Raw genomic sequence first — 21,724 nt, forward strand, 5'->3', positions numbered from 1 at the left:
GGCACACGCTAGAAGATGAAAAAACGACATCATCTGATGTGTGGTTTGTCATCCTATCTTCAGCCACTTTACTATGACTCATCGTCTGCATATCAAAATTCAGATTCATCACATTCTTGCAATTTCGTTGTTGATAAAATATTTTTGTATAGATGACTTACCATTCTTAAATGCGAGGAACTCAAAGACCGAGTGGAGGAGAGAGATGACGATGGTGAGACCCAGTAGGTATGGTGACGTCTCCAGGAAGGCTTCCTTGATGGTGTCCTGATCCTCCTCATCCTCATCCCCTCCCAAACCTTCCAACATCGCTGTCCCTGGCCATCTGTGTGCAAGTTAAAAATCATAGTATTAATGTGCCTTTGTCCAGTTCCTAAAACATGGCACACGTGTTTGAGGGGTCGTGAGTTACATGGGATAAACAAGTCATTTTTAAGATGGCACTAAAGTTTTCTTAAATATTGATCAAACTACTCACAATTTAAATTGAGAAATAGGGTTGACTAAAAGTATTCAAAGATCAATAAAGTAGTCTTTGAAAAATAGAAAACATAGAATGATATAGATGGATGCATGGTGGTCTTTGATGCAGAAAACAACATTAGAATAGTTTAAGTAATAGTAACCAAGTAACAAAACACTTATAGGAATGAATGATTTCAAGTAGTTGAGAAAGATGAGCAATGTCAAAGTGTATACAAATAAAAATTATACGTTGGTATTAAATGATATACAGTACAATTATCAAGAGGGTAGCGAGTGTGTGTGTGTGTGTGTGTGTGTCAAGGAAGGTCTCCATAACCAAGGAGCTTCAGTCACCCATCTAGTTACTGTATAGACCCATTGGTGGTTAAAATGATTTGGTCTAGTGACAAAATTTATCATCCACCACTCTATACCATTAGAGGATTTTTTTGTTTTGTATATAAGCATGATAATTGTGAACAGCAGCTGCAGGACATTTGTAATCAGGCCTCACAAGGAGGGAAGGAGTTGCAGTTGCTGACAACAACAATTATGTTGCTGCTACTGCTGGTACCGGTGCTCCTGGAGGCGCTTGCTTGCGGCTGATGGTTTCCCCTAGTGCCGATTGCTGCCGATAGCTTCCCTGGTGTCGATTTCTGTCGATGGTGCTCTTACTCCTGCTATGCCCAAGAACATTTCCCATGAAAATATAGTGTAATCTCACTCTAGTACACTATTTGGGATTAGACCTGTTCTACTTTTCCAAAAATTATCCATTTCATAATGAAGTTGAATCTGGAGTAAGGAGGTTTAAATTAGGGTTGGTTACCATAAACTGTTATAGTTTTGTTTTTCATTATGCTTCATATTTTTGTGTTTATGCTCCTCATCTTGCACATCTTTAGCCGATTAGTCAGACTGGGACCGTGTCCGATTGTTTTAAACTACTGTATCTCGATTCTGTTTATGTTCATACACAACATAATAGCAGTTTAGCAGTTTATTTCCTACTTTTGGGCTTTCGAAGCATGTGTCATTCCACTACTGAACTGGGCATATTTACCTCCGTCACTAGTTCTTGGATAAGATCACCATATTGTCACACTCTGGGGTATATAGTATATGCCTGAATAACGCATTAATACAACATGACCATACACAATGAGTAACACTATGTATACTGTATATCACACACTGTTTGGCTGTGTGCTACTAATCATCTGTATCACGTTTTCTAAATAAGAACAAATGTTATGGCCTCAATAAATCATTGTAGTTATGCAAACTTTAAAGAATGTCTTTGCTTGTAGCAAGTATTTGCGTTTCACCACTTCTCTTCCTCCTGATGTGCCCATGTGCTACTCAATAACCACTTTTCTCAGCAGTGGTTCATTCCAACCACTTTGGCTTGGACGGTAGAGCAACGGTCTCACTTCATGCAGGTTGGCGTTCAATCCCTGATTGTCCAAGTGGTTGGGCACCATTCCTTTCCCCCGTCCCATCCCAAATCCTTATCCTGACACCTTTTAAGTGCTATACTGGTATAGTCGTAAATGACTTGGCGCATTCTCCTGATAGTTTCCTTCCTACTTTTCCACAAACAAAAACACAAAATGAAACAATACTATACAAAGTAATATCCCTTTCAGCAACTTCATGGAGTTGTCCTGTACTATCCTTTGTCTACTAACTGTACAGTAGTGAAAAACTCATTAAACAAAACACACACGGATGAAAAACACAAACTCCTTACAATTGTGTTGCGAGAGGAACGACAAAAACTATGCATTCTATAAACAAACAACTCTGTGTGTCTGATTTTGGCTTTCTCAAAATATTGGGTTCACATTTGGCGTGTTTGCAAATAGGAGAATTGAACGGCATCCGTTGCACTCATCTCTCGAGTGCCATATTTGTGGCAGATGGGAGGTATACATGGTTATCTTGAGGTTATCTTGAGATGATTTCGGGGCTTTTTATTGTTCCCGCGGCCCGGTCCTTGACCAGGCCTCCACCCCCAGGAAGCAGCCCATGACAGCTGACTAACACCCAGATACCTATTTTACTGCTAAGTAACAGGGGCATAGGGTGAAAGAAACTCCGCCCATTGTTTCTCGCCAGCGCCTTGGATCGAACCCGGGACCACACAGGATCACAAGTCCAGCGTGCTGTCCGCTCGGCCGACCGGCTCCCATGTTTTGGGTCCAACATCAAGTACAGTATATATATTGTATTTTACATGCACAACTATATTTTCCTCCTACAAAACTTCTTGAATATCCCTTTCAATACGTGTATGATGAAACATACTAAAATTATTTTCCATAAAATATGCTTTTGGGGAGTATCCAGTTTTTGTGGTTGGTGTGTGTGTGTACTCACCTATATGTACTCACCTATATGTGCTTGCAGGATCGAGCATTGACTCTTGGATCCCGCCTTTCGAGCATCGGTTGTTTACAGCAATGACTCCTGTCCCATTTCCCTATCATACCTGGTTTTAAAATTATGAATAGTATTTGCTTCCACAACCTGTTCCTGAAGTGCATTCCATTTTCCCACTACTCTCACGCTAAAAGAAAACTTCCTTACATCTCTGTGACTCATCTGAGTTTCAAGCTTCCATCCATGTCCTCTCGTTCTGTTACTATTCCGTGTGAACATTTCGTCTATGTCCACTCTGTCAATTCCTCTGAGTATCTTATACGTTCCTATCATGTCCCCCCTCTCCCTTCTTCTTTCTAGTGTCGTAAGGCACAGTTCCCTCAGGCGCTCTTCATACCCCATCCCTCGTAGCTCTGGGACGAGTCTCGTTGCAAACCTCTGAACCTTTTCCAGTTTCATTATATGCTTCTTCAGATGGGGACTCCATGATGAGGCGGCATACTCTAAGACTGGCCTTACGTAGGCAGTGTAAAGCGCCCTAAATGCCTCCTTACTTAGGTTTCTGAATGATGTTCTAACTTTTGCCAGTGTAGAGTACGCTGCTGTCGTTATCCTATTAATATGTGCCTCAGGAGATAGATTAGGTGTTACGTCCACCCCCAGGTCTCTTTCACGCGTCGTTACAGGTAGGCTGTTCCCCTTCATTGTGTACTGTCCTTTTGGTCTCCTATCTCCTAGTCCCATTTCCATAACTTTACATTTGCTCGTGTTGAATTCTAGTAGCCATTTCTCTGACCATCTCTGCAATCTGTTCAGGTCCTCTTGGAGGATCCTGCAATCCTCATCTGTCACAACTCTTCTCATCAACTTTGCATCATCCGCAAACATCGACATGTAGGACTCTACGCCTGTAAACATGTCGTTAACATATACAAGAAATAGAATTGGTCCCAGCACCGATCCTTGTGGTACTCCACTTGTTACTGTTCGCCAGTCCGACTTCTCGCCCCTTACCGTAACTCTTTGGCTCCTTCCTGTTAGGTAGTTCCTTATCCATTCTAGGACCTTTCCCCCCACCCCCGCCTGCCTCTCGAGCTTGAACAGCAGTCTCATGTGCGGTACTGTATCAAAGGCTTTTTGGCAGTCCAGAAATATGCAGTCTGCCCAACCATCTCTGTCCTGTCTTATCCTCGTTATTTTATCATAGAATTCCAGAAGGTTTGTTAGGCACGATTTCCCTGTCCAGAACCCATGTTGATGTTTGTTCACAAACCTAATGTTCTCCAGGTGTGCAACCAGTCGTAGCCTAATTATTCTTTCCAGTATTTTACAGGGGATGCTTGTCAGTGATACAGGTCTGTAGTTAAGTGCCTCCTCCCTATCTCCTTTCTTGAAGATCGGCACGACATTTGCCTTCTTCCAGCAACTGGGCAATTCTCCTGACATAAGTGACTCATTAAAGATCATTGCCAGAGGCACGCTGAGGGCCTGTGCTGCTTCTTTTAGTATCCACGGTGATACTTTGTCTGGTCCAACTGCTTTAGTTGCATCTAGAGTTGTCAACTGTTTAATTACCTCCTCTGCTGTCACCTCTATATCTGATAGTCTTTCATCTAGGGTAACCCCTTCCAACAATGGGAGCTGCTCAGGCTCGGTAGTGAACACTCCATGGAAACTGGCATTCAGTGCCTCGCAGATTTCCTTGTCACTTTCAGTATATGCCCCCTCTGTCTTCCTTAGTCTTGTCACTTGGTCGTTCACCGACATTTTTCTTCTTATATGACTGTGTAGTAACTTAGGTTGTTTTTTCGCTTTGATTGCAATATCGTTCTCATAGTCCCTTTCCGATGTTCGTCTTATGTTAATGTAATCGTTCCTAGCTCTGTTGTATCTGCTTCTGTTGTCCTCTGTTCTTTGTCTTCTGTACTTCCTCCACTCCCGCCTGCTGGCCATTTTTGCTTCCTGACACTGTCTATTAAACCATGGGTTATTATATTCCTTCTTATTTTTTCCCTTTACCGTTGGTATAAATCTCTCTTCGGCCTCCTGGCATTTCTGTATGACTAGGTCCATCATATCTTGGACTGTTTTTCCTCTAATTTCTTCCTCCCACTGCACTTCACCCAGATAGTCCCTTATCCTCATATAGTCCCCTTTCCTGTAGTCAGCTCTCCTTTCCCAGATCTCTTGTCCCATGGTCATAATTTTGAATTCCATCATGTAGTCAAAGACTAGGACACAATGGTCACTGGCCCCTAGAGGTATTTCATGCTCTAAATTCTCGATATCTTCTACGTTCTGGGTGAAAATCAGGTCTAATAGGCTCGGTGCATCTCCTCCTCTTTCCCTTGTGTCTTCCTTCACATGTTGTGTCAGGAAATTCCTGTCTATAACATCTACTAATTTTGCTCCCCACGTTTCATCCCCTCCATGGGGATTCCTTGATTCCCAATTTATCTCTCCATGATTTAGGTCCCCCATGATCAGCAGCTTCGCTCTCATTCTGTGGGCTAGTGTTGCTGCCTTCTGCAGTTCATCTATACATGCTTTGTTGTTGTCATCATACTCCTGCCTGGGTCTTCTACTGTTTGGTGGGGGATTGTAGATTACCATGATCACAATCTTCCACTTCCATCTTCCACTTCCACTGTGTGTGTGTGTGTGTGTGTGTGTGTGTGTGTGTGTGTGTGTGTGTGTGTGTGTGTGTGTGTGTGTGTGTGTGTGTGTGTGTGTGTGTGTGTGTTATATGTCAGAAAATCCGGTGTTTTGACAAGATATCTCATCATTCCACTGTGGTGTCTGGGTATAATCAATCACCATGAAACAAGAGACATCTTCCAGTGATCTTTCCCATTTCTCCAATGTACCAAACCATCCAAAATATGTCATCAGAAATAAACTGTTTATTAATGTTAAATTCCCAGGTCACCCAGAGTCACTGCCATTGCGTTCATTGTTCCGGTTATTGTGAATTATCGTTCATTAAGTGAATTAGTGATATTTCTATGATAAAAATTATAACTTTCTTTTAATAAGTAATGGTACAAATACAGAGCCGAGTAAATACAAATCAGGACACTGTATAAACATCAGAGATCCACGGTTGTTCAACATACCCCCAGCGAGTATAAGAAATACTGACGGAACAACCGTGGACATCTTCAAGAAGTGCCGGACCAACTGGGCTGTGATGGATATGTGGACCTGTGGATCACTACAAGCAACAGCCTAGTGGACCAAGCTCTCAAGTCAAGCCTAGCCTTGGGCCGGGCATGTGGAGTAGAACAACTCTCAGAACCCCATCAAGCAGGAGCCCTGTAGGACTCTGCTCACCACTTCCCTACACCTTGACATTGCCTCCTTCACTACACATCCCACTCTGAATTTGCCACACTGTAAATAAAGGTCTCTGTTTTGCCTAACCTGAAACGTACAAACTTATGCAACCCACCTAACCTATCAAGGCCGGTACATAGAAAACATCAATACAGTAATACTGTCCTTTAATTTTGACTAATACTGTTCATCATATTTTTAACAGATTGGTCGATTCCCAAAAAATTATGATGCATTTGGAGAGAGGACGATGTAATGCAATTACCAGGAGAAAATGCAAAGCAATTACAACTACCTGTATATAGCACTTGGAAGGGATAAGGATTTAGAATAGGATGGAGGGAAGGAATAGTACCCAACCACTTGGAGGGTCAAGAATTGAACGCTGACCTGCGAGAAGGCAGGCCGTTGCTATACTACCCAGCCCAAGAATGAGTTGCAGCTTGTTTCCTTATTTGTCAGATACTCTTAATCCGACCCAGTAACTTCTTAGTTACCCCAGCCCCCATTTTTCCACCTGAATTTGGCCTTTTTCTTTGAAACAGTGTCAAACTCTCTATCAGTCTAGGAAGATAACAAAAACAATTAGAAACATAGAAACACTTGGATTAATATACACCACAAAAAACAAAACCAGGATTGCAGATTAAGAAACAAGTTTGACAGACATGCGACATGGACAAACACCACCGGGAATATAGACTTTGATGTGCACATTGACAAACACAACCCATACCAGGAAGGACAATCAAAGACACACCGTTTAGACATGAAAAGACTCGAGGACAGATTAGTGCTGGTTTAAACACAAGACTCGAGGACAGATTAGTGCCGGTTTAGACATGAAAAGACTCGAGGACAGATTAGTGCTGGTTTAAACACAAGACTCGAGGACAGATTAGTGCCGGTTTAGACATGAAAAGACTCGAGGACAGATTAGTGCCGGTTTAAACACAAGACTCGAGGACAGATTAGTGCCGGTTTAGACATGAAAAGACCCATGGACAGATTAGTGCCGGTTTAAACACAAGAAGACTCGAGGACAAATTAGTGCCATCATAACCATGCACACTGGTAGTAGAACGATGTGAATTTAGAAAAGTAAAATAAAACCATTGAAAAATGGGTGGAGAGTAACCTTATACAAACCCTTGTGTCTCATACAGCAACTTCATCAAGATACATAGCAAAGGAGAATAAGCAGCAGATGAATAAATACATCATACCTTTATTGTTAATAAACAGATAGTCCAATGACAGCCACACGAGACCACCATTTCTACAGATTTGTAAACAAAAATCTGCTTACAACTGTTAACTGACCATTTCAATCAACAGTATTCTAATTTACAATACCACAACCTGAAGACACTATAGAGGTAGGTGTACAGTAATGCCAATTGGTATAAATCAATGGCAGAAAACCCTTTAACTAAATCTGACTGCAATCTGCTAATTTTGGAAGGAATCTAGTGCTGATAACCCAACCCATCCTCCTGTTTAGATAATACAGCTGTATCTATTTTGACGATCGTCAATAGTCAGGATTCGTAAGTTCTTAGCTTTTAGATAGTAGTATACTGACTAGTAAGGATCTCTCAAAAAAAAAAAAAAAATGGCCCACTAGATACTCAGATTAGTCGCCGTAGCTTAAGCGTTCAAGCAAGATCGGCATCTCACCCATTTAAAGTTTGAGAATAGGTTGAAGCTAAAACACAAATTGAAATATTCCTAGGCCTAGTATAGCACACACACGTACTATATTAGGCCTCAGATATCGTGTATCAGGCCTAAGGCGATTAGAATAGGTTAGGTTACTTTGTCAAAACAACACAAGTAAACAAAATAGTTTTCCAGTTTGTCCAACTCAATAGTTCAGAGTTCTATGTTCTAATTTCATTGTATGTCAGTATACTGTATATACTATAGTCCTTATTGTTACTACAAGTACTACCAAAACAGGAGGATGGGCTGTGATAACTGGCTTAAAATTAGTAAGTGCACTTGACATAATAAAGTTCAGCTGAGGAGGATCTATCTACAGAAGCAACAAGTTAAAGGCATTACAAAACTTGATTAGAATTATTGATCGATTGATTATTGATGGATGATTATAATCTGGACTAGATACCTTCAAAAAACACATTCAGCAGTCAGGAATATCCCCACATCATATTTAAGTAGATACCTCCACAAAATATACCATTCAAGAGATTCAGGCACATCTCATGTCATATACAAGTCAATACAGTACCTCCACAGTACCATTCAAGAGATTCAGGCACATCTCATGTCATATACAAGTAGATACAGTACCTCCACAAAATATACCATTCAAGAGATTCAGGCACATCTCATGTCATATACAAGATACAGTACCTCCACAGTACCATTCAAGAGATTCAGGCACATCTCTTGTCATATACAAGTAGATACAGTACCTCCACAAAATATACCATTCAGGAGAGTCGGGTATATCCCATGTCATATATAAATTATTCCCAGTGTAAGAAAAAGCTTTATTAGATTCGTGCTGATCTTCCTATACGATAAGTTAAACCAAGCCATTAATGTAGACATTTTAATTTCTTGAATGTTCGAAATAGATTCTATAGGACAATACATTTTTTTTTTTTGGGGGGGGGGGGGCAGAGGAGGCAAGATTGGTGCTCGATTGAGAAACTGAACAACAGGTTCTACTCATGTATATTGCTTTCTTGGTAGTTAGGGGTTGAATACAAGCTTAAACTCTTCCAGAGTAAACAATGAATATTTAGATAGTATATAAAGTCAAAGATGAAAGTCATGAGTTAGTACTATGGGCAGGAATGCTTCACAATTAGGTAAATCATTTTAACATCTCAGACCTTATTGAAGTTAATTCTACCACATTTCTAAACAATTAAATTATTCCTATCATGAAAATATAATGTGGCGATCACTCCACATTCTGGTTTGATAAATCAAGTTCTCAATTGAAAACCCATTATTATCCTAGAGTCAAAAGTCGACTCGCAGGCATTCCATTCCCGAGCCACTACCACTAACGGTAAAAAAAAAATAGTTGACGTTTCTGCCTAGTTTGTTTATGGTGTTCTGGACCAACTAACTTACTTTAAGGACAAATAAATAATTACCTAATATTTACCTAATACTGCATATACGCTCAAGTCTTAGCAGACTACCTCAGCCTACCTAAAGTCAAGTCGATTCCGCCAAATATTTTCAAACACTCACATTACTGCATCTTCGCTGAGTGTGTCATGCCTTCTTTAACTCTCTTAATACTAACAATTCATTTTCTTAGCCAAGTTGACACTAATAATAATTTTTTAACAGGATTTTTCAAAGCTTTAAGAGGCTTCACTTACATTTCTGGCATAAAGAGCACACAGGAAGCTTCACAAAGACAACCAAGGCATACACTATTGCACACGGTAAACCTCGTTTTCCATTGCCAAATTTGAGGATTTTTAGTTCAAATCACAAACCGTGAAAAACGTCAAACCCTTCCTGTCCCGCCAGGAGATTATCACCTGAATCCCTTGATTGGGAGCCACAGACAAAGGCCACCATGCTACAGTATAAGAATAATTAATAAAGTAAACAAAAAAAGTATGTTTTGGCATCTATGTATGTACACGACAAGTATGCCAAAGTTTAGAGCACCAACCAATACTGTATTATATACTACAAACTATCTCATGACTGCCCAGCTTCTAGTGTTCATTATTAATTATTTTCAAACCTAATAGACAATTTGATAATTTCCTGTTGTCATTCATGCAAGAGTGAAATAATGCAAAAATAGAATTCCTTTTAATCTAAGCATTAAAACTCCCATACAGCTCAAATGCAGGGCATTCATCTGCAGGTAACTGCATAATCTGGCTGACGACTGCATCTGTGAATCCCTGGCCCTGTTGGTGGCACTCTTCAAACAAATACTGGCACTCATACCTGCTCTTCATGGCCTGGGCTGCATACAGCTGCCACTTGAAGAGGGACAAAGGCTGGAAGGTGAGACTTAACTCCAGGTTCTCAGAAGAGCTGTTGATGGCCTGGTAGTCCTTCACCAGGTTCCAGTATGTGTTCAGGAATGTAATGGGTTTGTACCTAGAAAAAATAGATATAAATTAGTAAGTTTACCTTCACAAAATACTGGTTAGGGAACAAGGTAATTGAATTGTGGCTAATATTACCAGGTAGCACTACAGACGTTGGAAGTGCCGGACCAACCAGACTGTAGTGGATATGTGGGCCTGCAGGCCACTCCAAGCAACAGCTTGTTGAATCAAGTTGTCACAAGTCAAGCCTGGCCCCAGGCCAGGCTCAGGGAGTAGAACTGCTCCCAAAACACACTCCAGGTATGCTCCACGTTGGATTGTTGAATTGTTTCAAGCATAGGTTAGACATGTATACGAATGAGTTTGAGTGGATATAAATATGAGTTGCTCATATGGACCATATGAGCCATATGAGACCCATATGACCAATGGTCCATATGGCCCATTGGTCAATCTTAAGGTCTTGTGTAACCTACAATGAGTTGGTGGTGATGAGATATTTAATATTTGATGAAAATAATAGAGTAATATTTAAATTGGAAAAAAATGTGTATCTGTTTAGAGAAGAAGGCGAGGAATTTATACATAAAAATACAAGGACAATGGTAGAAAAGTGAGCTTCTGGGCCTACCCAGAATGCTGGTTCAATCCCCTATCCTGCTCCAAAGATTTCCCCCACAGATATGTCACATTACTGGGATTTCATTGTGTATATGATGGAAGACATGTCCTAATATGACATTAATATGAAGGATTTGTGTTTGAATTTAGAGGAAAGGCTGGGAGATACAAGTCCTTCGATGGGAATGTTTGTTTCAGTTAATGGGAATTCAAGATAAAAAGTTACATCATTGATTGATCTTTGGAGGATGTTATGTAAAAGGTAAGGCAAATATGACAAGCACTAGACATACTTGATGCAGAATATCAAGCTGATTAGGCTGCCTCAGCATGCAGGTAAGGTAATTATCAGGATAAAGTGCAAAGCCAATATGACCATATAGCACCTGGAAGAGATGCGAGGACACAATAAGACCTGGGATATGAAGTCAAGAACGGTGCCCAACCACTGGGGGGTGGAACACCGACCTACAAAATGTGAGGCCGCTGCTCAACAAAAATAAGCAAAATGAGAAACATTCTCAAATAATCACTTGGAGTTTCAGGATAAACGATTCTTTAGTGCAGGAATACACATGGACAAATCTTCACTAGAAAAAAAAAAGAGCTCTAATGTTAACTCTAAATGTCAAAAGTTAACTTTTGAAAATAATATAGTCCAAAAGTGTCCAAATTTCTTATGTCTTCTCATACAAAACAAATGGAACTAGTCTTTCTCATTACCTAAAATGGTGACATAAAACAACAACAGTTAATATCCATTGAACATTTTATACATATAAGAACACAAAAGCCATAGCGAAAAAATAAATACAAACATTATGCTAAAAAAATGGCAAATTATCAAAACACATCTTTATTTTCATTTGTTTTTTAGCAAGCAATGCCCCTCCCAGGAGGCCTGGTCGACGACCGGGCCGCGGGGACACTAAGCCCCGGAAGAAGCACCTCAAGGTAATCCCAATTCTTGTAAATATATACACGACAAAAGTCAACATTACCTGTCTCCTGCCGGCGTGAATTCTACATACTCGTCGAGAGGTGGCGGCACAGCACCACGCGTCCACTGCGTAAAGTCGTGGACAATATTGATGGTCAGATTGGGGTGCCAGTGTGACACGATTTCTTCTTTCAGTGTATCCGCTTTCTGCATAGAATCAAAACTTATTACCATTTATGTCACTAAATTCGGTACAATTTCTTGAGGGGGACTCAAGAAAGAAATCCTTGCCTGCTTGATGGGTTCAAGATCCTACTAGGGTTAGTAGGATCTTAGAACAGGGTCATATACCCTGATTGAAGATACTGTACATGGAATATATCCCATTTTTTCCAATACTGTACTACCTTAAGATTCTATAATCGCACATTATGAATTTGAGAAACTTTCCAATATTGCAACTGTCATGAACATTAACACAAGAGTTATATACAATTATATCATCTTTCTCTCACTGGCAAGCTTAACCCAAACCAAAACAAATATTTACCAAAACTTCCTCATCTGTAAGCTTTGTTTCTCCAGTGATTAGATTGCTCGTTTTCTTGTAGCGGCGTCGCTTGTACTTATTGAGGCGTTGTGTGCTATATAATGTGTACTTCTTATTGTATAGTTCACTGCTAGGATCAGGGGAGAACCCACTTTTCACAAAGAACACATGGATGAACAAAGAGCCATTGTTTCGTAACCGCTGCAAATCCAAAAAGTAACTAATATGTAAAGAAAGGTTACCTATATTTATAAAATTGTTTTACTGCATATATATACAATATTTACATAAATATAATTAAAACACAGAAGAGCATCATAACTGATACTTCTCCATTACCTCAGACGCAGGGAAATTAATGGTGTGTGTGTAGGTGCCATCTCCATAAGGTCCACCAGTCCAGTCTCCATAAACAATGTCCTCTTTCAACCAAATTAAAGCCTTGAGATCACTAAACGTGGTAAAGTGTTCGGACTCGCACATGTACACGTGAAGATCCAGAGTACTTCTATCCTCGAAAAGATTGGTGGCGGGAATACGTCCACTATGATCTACTTGACCCTCCAGTCCATCTTGAGGCCCAGTTGGTTGTGAAGGACGTCTTAAAAATATTTAACAAATTAAATTTGAGATTTTTGTTATAAATATACTGTACAAGAGTTCTTACATTCTTGTAGAGCCACTAGCACACATAGCATTTCGGGCAGGTCCTTAATCCTAATTATCCCCAAAATATGACCTGCCAAATCGTTTAACAATCAGGGGCCAGATTCACGAAACAGTTACGCAAGCACTTACGAACCTATACATCTTTCCTCAATCTTTGGCGGCTTTGTTTACAATTATTAAGCCGTTAATGAGCTCCGAAGCACCAGGAGGCTGTTTATAATAACAGTTGGATGGGACGTTTTCATGCTTGTAAACTGTTTAATAAATATAACCAAAGCCGTCAAAATTTAAAATGCACTTGTAAGTCGAGTTGTCTTATCCTTTGAAACCATGTTTCGTTTCTGCAATGGATCTTTGCTTCATTCGTGACATTTTCTGCATTTGGACGTATCAACAGGGCCACATATTCATTACAACCCAGTTGGTTTGACACTTCCCGCAGGAACGTCTCTAATTGTTTCTTGAACGTATCCACTTTTGTTGTGACAAGTACCAAATACTTGTGAATTTAGTGGTAATTTCAAGCAATCCACTGTTTTGCTCTAACGAACCAGATGGTTCCTTTTAATTATGCATGTGCACAACAGAACTGCATATATTATAAAACAAAATTCCAAGGAACCACAAATGGATTCGGAATATACAGAGATGAATCACCACTACAGAAAGCACGAGCTGACCGGGCAAAAAGAAGATCGTGTCATTTTTAACCAACCAGTTGCAATAAACTAAGAAGCTCGTCAGAAATTGTGCTGTGGGATTCTTCTATCTTGAGATTATCTTGAGATGATTTCGGGGCTTTTTAGTGTCCCCGCGGCCCGATCCTTGACAAGGCCTCCACCCCCAGGAAGCAGCCCGTGACAGCTGACTAACACCCAGGTACCTATTTTACTGCTAGGTAACAGAAGCATAGGGTGAAAGAAACTGCCTGTTGTTTCTCGCCGGCGCCTGGGATCGAACCCAGGACCACAAGATCACAAGTCCAGCGTGCTGTCTGCTCGGCTCAACCGGGAACGTCGATTCCCAGACCCAAACGCAAGGCAGGTCGATACGTCCAAAGTGACAGAAAATGTCACGAATGAAGCAAAGATCCATTGCACAAACGAAACATGGTTTCAAAGGATAAGACAACTCGACTTACAAGTGCATTTTATGGGAATGCACTTTTCGGCTGCATTCTGGGTCTCTAGAGCCAGTATGACCCGGCAAGGACAGTTTTTGCACTAGTGCAAAATGAAAATCAGCCCTAACTGCAAGATCCTTTCCAGGAGTTAGTAGGTTCTTGACTTGGGATATAACAAGAGTGGATTAGCTCAAAAAAAAATATATATAGTACGCTGTGTAAGTGCAAATAAACAAACACCTATTTGCAACCGATAAAATTTTCAAAATACAGTACTGTGTTCTCACTATAATTATCATATTATATTAAAATATCTCTAGACCCAATGCAGTAATACAATGAACCTTGTGTAATAACATTATCAACAACACTTTGCTTGTATTACGTCTTACCTGAAAAATGATGTGATGAAGTAGATTATAATTGCTCTGATTATAAGTGATTTAGTAATGGCCATAAACGACTCGCCAGCAGTTGGCTGACGTGCCTGTTCGCCATTTGGCGCCGGAGTGGCTGTGTCTGCCCCGGCCACCTGCTGACCACCCCCTCCCTCGCCTGCCGGCACCAACTCCCCCTAAACAGAAAACAAAAATACTGTAGTTAAAAAAAAAATGCTTAATAATAATAATGTCAAATGTTAGGGAAAGGTGTTGATGTGGAGAAAGCACAAAGCCTTTATACGACTACCGGTACAACACACTTGGAAGGGAATTAAGGACAAGGAGCCAAAAATGTGAGGACAGAGCAGAGGAATAGTGGCCATTTATAATTAGTGGTCATCAGGGGTTGAACACCGAGATGTGACGTCATACAGTACCTTCCACGACCAATCCTAGTGACATCTCTGTAAACGTTAGTTGAATAACCATCTGGTGTATTGTCACATTTGCATATGTGCATATATAGTATGTATGTATATACAGTACTGTATATATTATATATATACTCTGCATACATACATATACATACCATATATGCCCTCCTCCCTCACTACCGCAGTGGGGCCCCTCCTCCCTCACCCCCACCACCATGACGATGCAATGGACTAGGGGTAATGGCTCTCTTTCTGGCATTTAGCTCGCCCTTAGTTAACTACTGTAATTCTAGAGTCCCCCCCCCCCAAGAGTTCCTACTGCAACCTCTCCAGTTCAACACCTTGTAACCTCAGTGTTTAACCACCTAGGGGCTATAAAAACAAGGTATTGTTACCAGTAACTCTAGAGAACTAATATTTTTCACTGCCACCATCCATTCTAGTTCACCTATGTAAGACAAGGAATGGAACTTGTCTGAACAACACAGTATCAGAGATGTTCATGTCTAAACAGGATGTATGCACCCATAAATAATCAAGCCTCTAAGTCCATAAGGATCAGAATACTCTTACCCCCCCCCCCCCAAACTGCAACTATCACAGGGAACCCAAGATCCAGGGATCGGAAATAAACCCAAATTTACAACATCAAATTAATCAATTATATATTTATTATTAGGTCTTCACTCAAATGGGTAACACAATTCAACTACAGTATATCATTACATGTTAAATATCAACACGAATACACAAATGTGAATCACCACACAGGAAATTGAGAGAACTACGGCTGACTGTCGCTGAAAATCAAACACCTAAGTTAGAAAACACAAATACGTTTTTTATTTATTTATATATACAAAAGTTCTTACATTCTTGTACAGCCACTAGTACGCGTAGCGTTTCGGGCAGGTCCTTAATCCTATGTTCCCTGGAATACGACCTCCGTGAAAAATCTTTTAACAACCTGGTACCCATTTTACTGTCAAGGCTACAGTTAAGGATTTGCGCGCAGTAAATCCTCCCCGGCCAGGATACGAACACTGGACAAAGCACTCACGAAACGCCAGGCGAGCGTCTTAATCACTACACCACGAGGACTGCTTAAGTCCTCCTTAAGAACGTCACCTCACACGTTCACTCACTCAAGACTGGGACTAAGTTTGATAGAGAGGGAGGGGGGGTTACGGTTGACACAATCCCCACCCGGCCGGGTTGTGGGACTCACGGCCAGCTGTCTCCACCGATGCTCTGCTCAATTCTCAATTCTGTCTCTCCCCAAACATGCAATTCCACGGGTATTTATGGGGAACCTGGGAGCTAAGCCATGCTTCCCAAGATAGCCTCAGACCTAAAACCCTAGGCAGTGGTATGTCTGAAGAACACCTTCCACGGCCAGCCGTCTTGCAATTATCGGCTTAACAGAAGGCAAGGTCACTTGACCTGACCTGACCCGACCCGACCCTAGGTCAACCTGTGGGCATTACTTCTAAAAAATGAGGTCCCTTAATTACTAAAGCGAACCATCCTGGCGCCCTAAACTATCCAGTCTGACTGACTGACTTGTTTGTAAATATTATTATAATACATTTATAGTGTTAAAATGAGGCTCTCAACCCTCCCTCACCCCCACCATGACGAGGCTCTCAACCCTCCCTCACCCCCACCATGACGAGGCTCTCAACCCTCCCTCACCCCCACCATGACGAGGCTCTCAACCCTCCCCCACCCCCACCATGACGAGGCTCTCAACCCTCCCTCACCCCCACCATGACGAGGCTCTCAACCCTCCCCCACCCCCACCATGACGAGGCTCTCAACCCTCCCCCACCCCCACCATGACGAGGCTCTCAACCCTCCCCCACCCCCACCATGACGAGGCTCTCAACCCTCCCTCACCCCCACCATGACGAGGCTCTCAACCCTCCCTCACCCCCACCATGACGAGGCTCTCAACCCTCCCTCACCCCCACCATGACGAGGCTCTCAACCCTCCCTCACCACCACCATGACGAGGCTCTCAACCATCCCCCACCCACACCATGACGAGGCTCTCAACCCTCCCTCACCCCCACCATGACGAGGCTCTCAACCCACCCCCACCATGACGAGGCTCTCAACCCTCCCTCACCCCCACCATGACGAGGCTCTCAACCCTCCCTCACCCCCCACCATGACGAGGCTCTCAACCCTCCCTCACCACCACCATGACGAGGCTCTCAACCCTCCCTCACCCCCACCATGACCAGGCTCTCAACCCTCCCTCACCCCCACCATGACGAGGCTCTCAACCCTCCCTCACCCCCACCATGACGAGGCTCTCAACCCTCCCTCACCCCCATGACGAGGCTCTCAACCCTCCCTCACCCCCATGACGAGGCTCTCAACCCTCCCCCACCCCCACCATGACGAGGCTCTCAACCCTCCCCCACCCCCACCATGACGAGGCTCTCAACCCTCCCCCACCCCCACCATGACGAGGCTCTCAACCCTCCCTCACCCCCACCATGACGAGGCTCTCAACCCTCCCCCACCCCCACCATGACGAGGCTCTCAACCCTCCCTCACCCCCACCATGACGAGGCTCTCAACCCTCCCTCACCCCCACCATGACGAGGCTCTCAACCCTCCCTCACCCCCACCATGACGAGGCTCTCAACCCTCCCTCACCCCCACCATGACGAGGCTCTCAACCCTCCCCCACCCCCACCATGACGAGGCTCTCAACCCTCCCTCACCCCCACCATGACGAGGCTCTCAACCCTCCCTCACCCCCACCATGACGAGGCTCTCAACCCTCCCTCACCCCCACCATGACGAGGCTCTCAACCCTCCCCCACCCCCACCATGACGAGGCTCTCAACCCTCCCCCACCCCCACCATGACGAGGCTCTCAACCCTCCCCCACCACCACCATGACGAGGCTCTCAACCCTCCCTCACCCCCACCATGACGAGGCTCTCAACCCTCCCTCACCACCACCATGACGAGGCTCTCAACCCTCCCTCACCCCCACCATGACGAGGCTCTCAACCCTCCCTCACCCCCACCATGACGAGGCTCTCAACCCTCCCTCACCCCCACCATGACGAGGCTCTCAACCCTCCCTCACCCCCACCATGACGAGGCTCTCAACCCTCCCTTACCACCACCATGACGAGGCTCTCAACCCTCCCTCACCCCCACCATGACGAGGCTCTCAACCCTCCCTCACCCCCACCGGGAGCCTCTCCGCCCCCCGCACCTGGGAAGGAGTGGGCTGGGTGTTCTCCGTCATTAAGACGTGTCAAAAGGCTCCTCCGTCGTCTGCAGCGCCGTCTTAGTCCTCTTGGGCCGCCCGGACACGTCTCTCCCATCCTGTCCACATCCTTCTATTTCCACTACACCCTTCTAGTCCTCATTATTTCATTCAATTTCTACTCCAGAAAATATACATTGCATGGCAAATGTGATTTGAAGTTACTCTTGGTGTTCTATATATCGTTTTTAAACTGTATTTCTGCGATTGCCTAAAATTTATTTTGATAATTGTATTTATACAATATATATATACGCTAGATTTATGATACAGGGAATATTGGTGGATATATAATGTATATTATATAGTCATTAATACGTAGAACGGTTCGGAAATGTAATATTAATATATTATTATTATTATTAATTCTAATATTTTATAAGCTCACGGCGTTTTTTATATATTTTATAGTGTTTGACGGGTTATTTATATACTAATATTGCTCCAGGATCTGATATACCTACTTTAAGTCTTTAAATAGACATGTATATATATATTTAGGTCATGTCAACATATATTTATAGTTATATATTTATTTAGTATATATATATTTAGGTCGTGACATTTACATGTCTATAAATCCATCAATGTTTTGTATCTCACCTTGTATATATGTACTTTACCTGAATAAACATTTGATTTGAGGTAAATATTGGCAGATATGTGTGTATATCACGAAAATAAACACGTGATTAAAAATGTGACAGTGTCAGACCACGGAGGAAAATTGAAACGAATATCATTAAGTACTTTCGTATATTAATACATCTTCAGAAGGAGTGTCAAGAATTGTGAAGAATTCATATCATCTTATAATTCATCTTCATATCAGTGAAGAATTGGCAGATATATATGGGCGCGTATTGTTGGAACTCCTCTGGCATCAGGCACTTTTCCTCACCAGTCTCTAAAATAACGCCTAATATAAATATACTGCGGGGGACTAAACTATTTTAATTCATTACCACATAAAATAGGCAGTCGCTATATACGTTGCAATAAATATTCTGTTAAATATTAAGAATTTAATATAATACTGCAATTTGAAAATATCTTTATGGAGGAGTATCAACCTTTTGCAGTAAGTGTTGAGACAGAGAAGAGGGAGGTTATAGAGCAAGCTGTGTCCTGTCTATGACTTAAATTGTGGATACATTGAGTAATATATTCAATAATGGCTAGAAGAGAGGTGTGACGTCAATAGGGACCCACGAAAAGCAAAAATATTATATTTGATCAACTGAGAACAAAGTTTATATATATATATATATATATATATATATATATATATATATATATATATATGTCGTACCTAATAGCCAGAACGCACTTCTCAGCCTAATATGCAAGGCCCGATTTGCCTAATAAGCCAAGTTTTCATGAATTAATTGTTTTTCGACTACCTAACCTACCTAACCTAACCTAACCTAACTTTTTCTGCTACCTAACCAAACCTAACCTATAAAGATAGGTTAGGTTAGGTTAGGTAGGGTTGGTTAGGTTCGGTCATATATCTACGTTAATTTTAACTCCAATAACAAAAATTGACCTCATACATAATGAAATTGGTAGCTTTATCATTTCATAAGAAAAAAATTAGAGAAAATATATTAATTCAGGAAAACCTGGCTTATTAGGCAAATCGGGCCTTGCATAGTAGGCCAAAAAGTGCGTTCTGGCTACTAGGTACGACATATATATATATATATATATATATATATATATATATATATATAAACTGAAAACTCACACCCCAGAAGTGACTCGAAACCATACTGCCAGGAGCACAATGCAACTGGTGTATACAGGACACCTTATCCACTCGACCATCACAATTCAATTCAATTTCTTTCTTTATTATGCACCCCATACCCATCCCGTGGGCGGTGGTGTAAAGGATTACAGAGGCACATAATCGGTTAAATCCAAATTTCTAGCAAACAAACATAAAGCCCTTGCAAAGAAACAAAGCCCTAGCAAACAAACCTGGAGCACTAGTACACAAACAACCACTGGAGCACAACCATGTACGAACAGGAGCACAACCATGTACGAACCGGAGCACAACCGTGCACAACTCAAAGCCCAACAAGTCACACCCCCGGAGTAATGCAATCGGAACCCGACAAGTTAGGTAACCGGAGCCCAACCAGTTGTCTAACTGCAAGCCTAACATGAACGAACCAAACATACAGCCTCTGGATCACAACCATGCACGAACGGAAGCCCGACCATGCACAACCCAAAACTCAGGTGACACCCCCGGAGCCCGACCAGTTACTTAACCGGAGCCCGACCAGTTATTTAACCGGAGCCCGACCAGTTATTAACCGGAGCCCGACCAGTTGTGTAACCTGAGCCCCACCAGTTGTGTAACCGGACCCCGACCAGTTGTGTAACCATAAGCCTAGCACGTATACATCTCATCCAACCCCCACCATTAAGCTAAACAGTCTCAGAGCACAACCAAACTCCATTCCTAGCTCGACCAAACAAAAATCAGCTTAGAGCTACCTAAAACCCTCCACTTGTCCTAGAAACACACTATGGAGCCATATCAAACAATTGAACTATACACAAAAAAAGAAACTCAAATTTCTAGAATTTTCTTCTCCCTCCACATACTTCAAGTGAAAATAATTGCCAACAGAACCTAAATACCGAACCTACTATACGCCTAATTAATTATAGAATATAAAAGTAATTATACACGATAAAAACTTTTTAATACACAGTACATGAAAGTCGATAATAAATGCGTCTTGGGATGTGGGAGAGACGACTAAACCATTCTCAAGTCGATTGTGAGAATGTACAATTGACTCGAGAATGGTCCAGGACGGACCGAAACGTCGTCGTCCCTTCACTTTCTAGTGTGTGGTTTGGTCAACAAATACCTCACATAACCAGACAAACACCCTCCTAACTCTATCAAGCACACTGAGAGCCGTACCAAAGTAGGGAGGGTCCACAGACGAGAACGTGGTTGTAAGTATAGGTCCACAGACATGGGCCCCAGCGCCCATCATCTGGGTTGGAGGGCAACAGTGCATTGCTCTGCTTAGAGAGTATAATGCTGCTAACACAGCCCTGCCTTCAATATGCAAACTTTTCAGGATTATTTAATTAGCTAAGATTTACCTGAATTTACAATAGGCTGAGTATACTAAGATTCAGGTTTACAGAGCCTGTGTCCTGAGCACTCTCCTTTATGGCAGTGAGTCTTGGACACTCCGCGCCCGTCAGGAAAGACAGCTGAATGCCTACCACATGCGCTGCCTTCGACACATCTTGGACATCACCTGGCAGGACAAGGTGACAAACAACAACGTCTTGGGGAGAGCAAGAATCAACAGCATGTACACAATGCTGAAACAGAGACGAATGCGCTGGCTCGGGCACGTTGTGCGAATGGGCGACGGCAGGATCCCCAAGGATCTCCTGTACGGAGAGCTG

The 21,724-nt window shown here is 42.3% G+C and overlaps 1 protein-coding gene across 1 annotated transcript in view; it reads right to left on the reverse strand.

Annotated features, from left to right (window-relative positions):
• The window catches only part of LOC123774435 (putative lipid scramblase CLPTM1), a 29,240-nt gene extending 10,880 nt beyond the window's left edge, over positions 1 to 18,360 (reverse strand). Inside the window, exons 1-7 of the mRNA XM_045768761.2 lie at positions 18,215 to 18,360; positions 14,549 to 14,730; positions 12,704 to 12,965; positions 12,365 to 12,565; positions 11,876 to 12,021; positions 10,147 to 10,302; positions 162 to 325 (exon numbers count right to left, since the gene is read on the reverse strand). Coding sequence (XP_045624717.1) covers positions 162 to 325; positions 10,147 to 10,302; positions 11,876 to 12,021; positions 12,365 to 12,565; positions 12,704 to 12,965; positions 14,549 to 14,730; positions 18,215 to 18,247 — 1,144 coding nt within the window. The 5' untranslated portion in view covers positions 18,248 to 18,360. The remainder of the gene's footprint in view (positions 1 to 161; positions 326 to 10,146; positions 10,303 to 11,875; positions 12,022 to 12,364; positions 12,566 to 12,703; positions 12,966 to 14,548; positions 14,731 to 18,214) is intronic.
• Between the last annotated feature and the right edge of the window lie 3,364 nt (positions 18,361 to 21,724).

The sequence above is a fragment of the Procambarus clarkii genome, chromosome 61 (genome assembly GCF_040958095.1).
Source record: "Procambarus clarkii isolate CNS0578487 chromosome 61, FALCON_Pclarkii_2.0, whole genome shotgun sequence".
Taxonomy (NCBI): domain Eukaryota; kingdom Metazoa; phylum Arthropoda; class Malacostraca; order Decapoda; family Cambaridae; genus Procambarus; species Procambarus clarkii.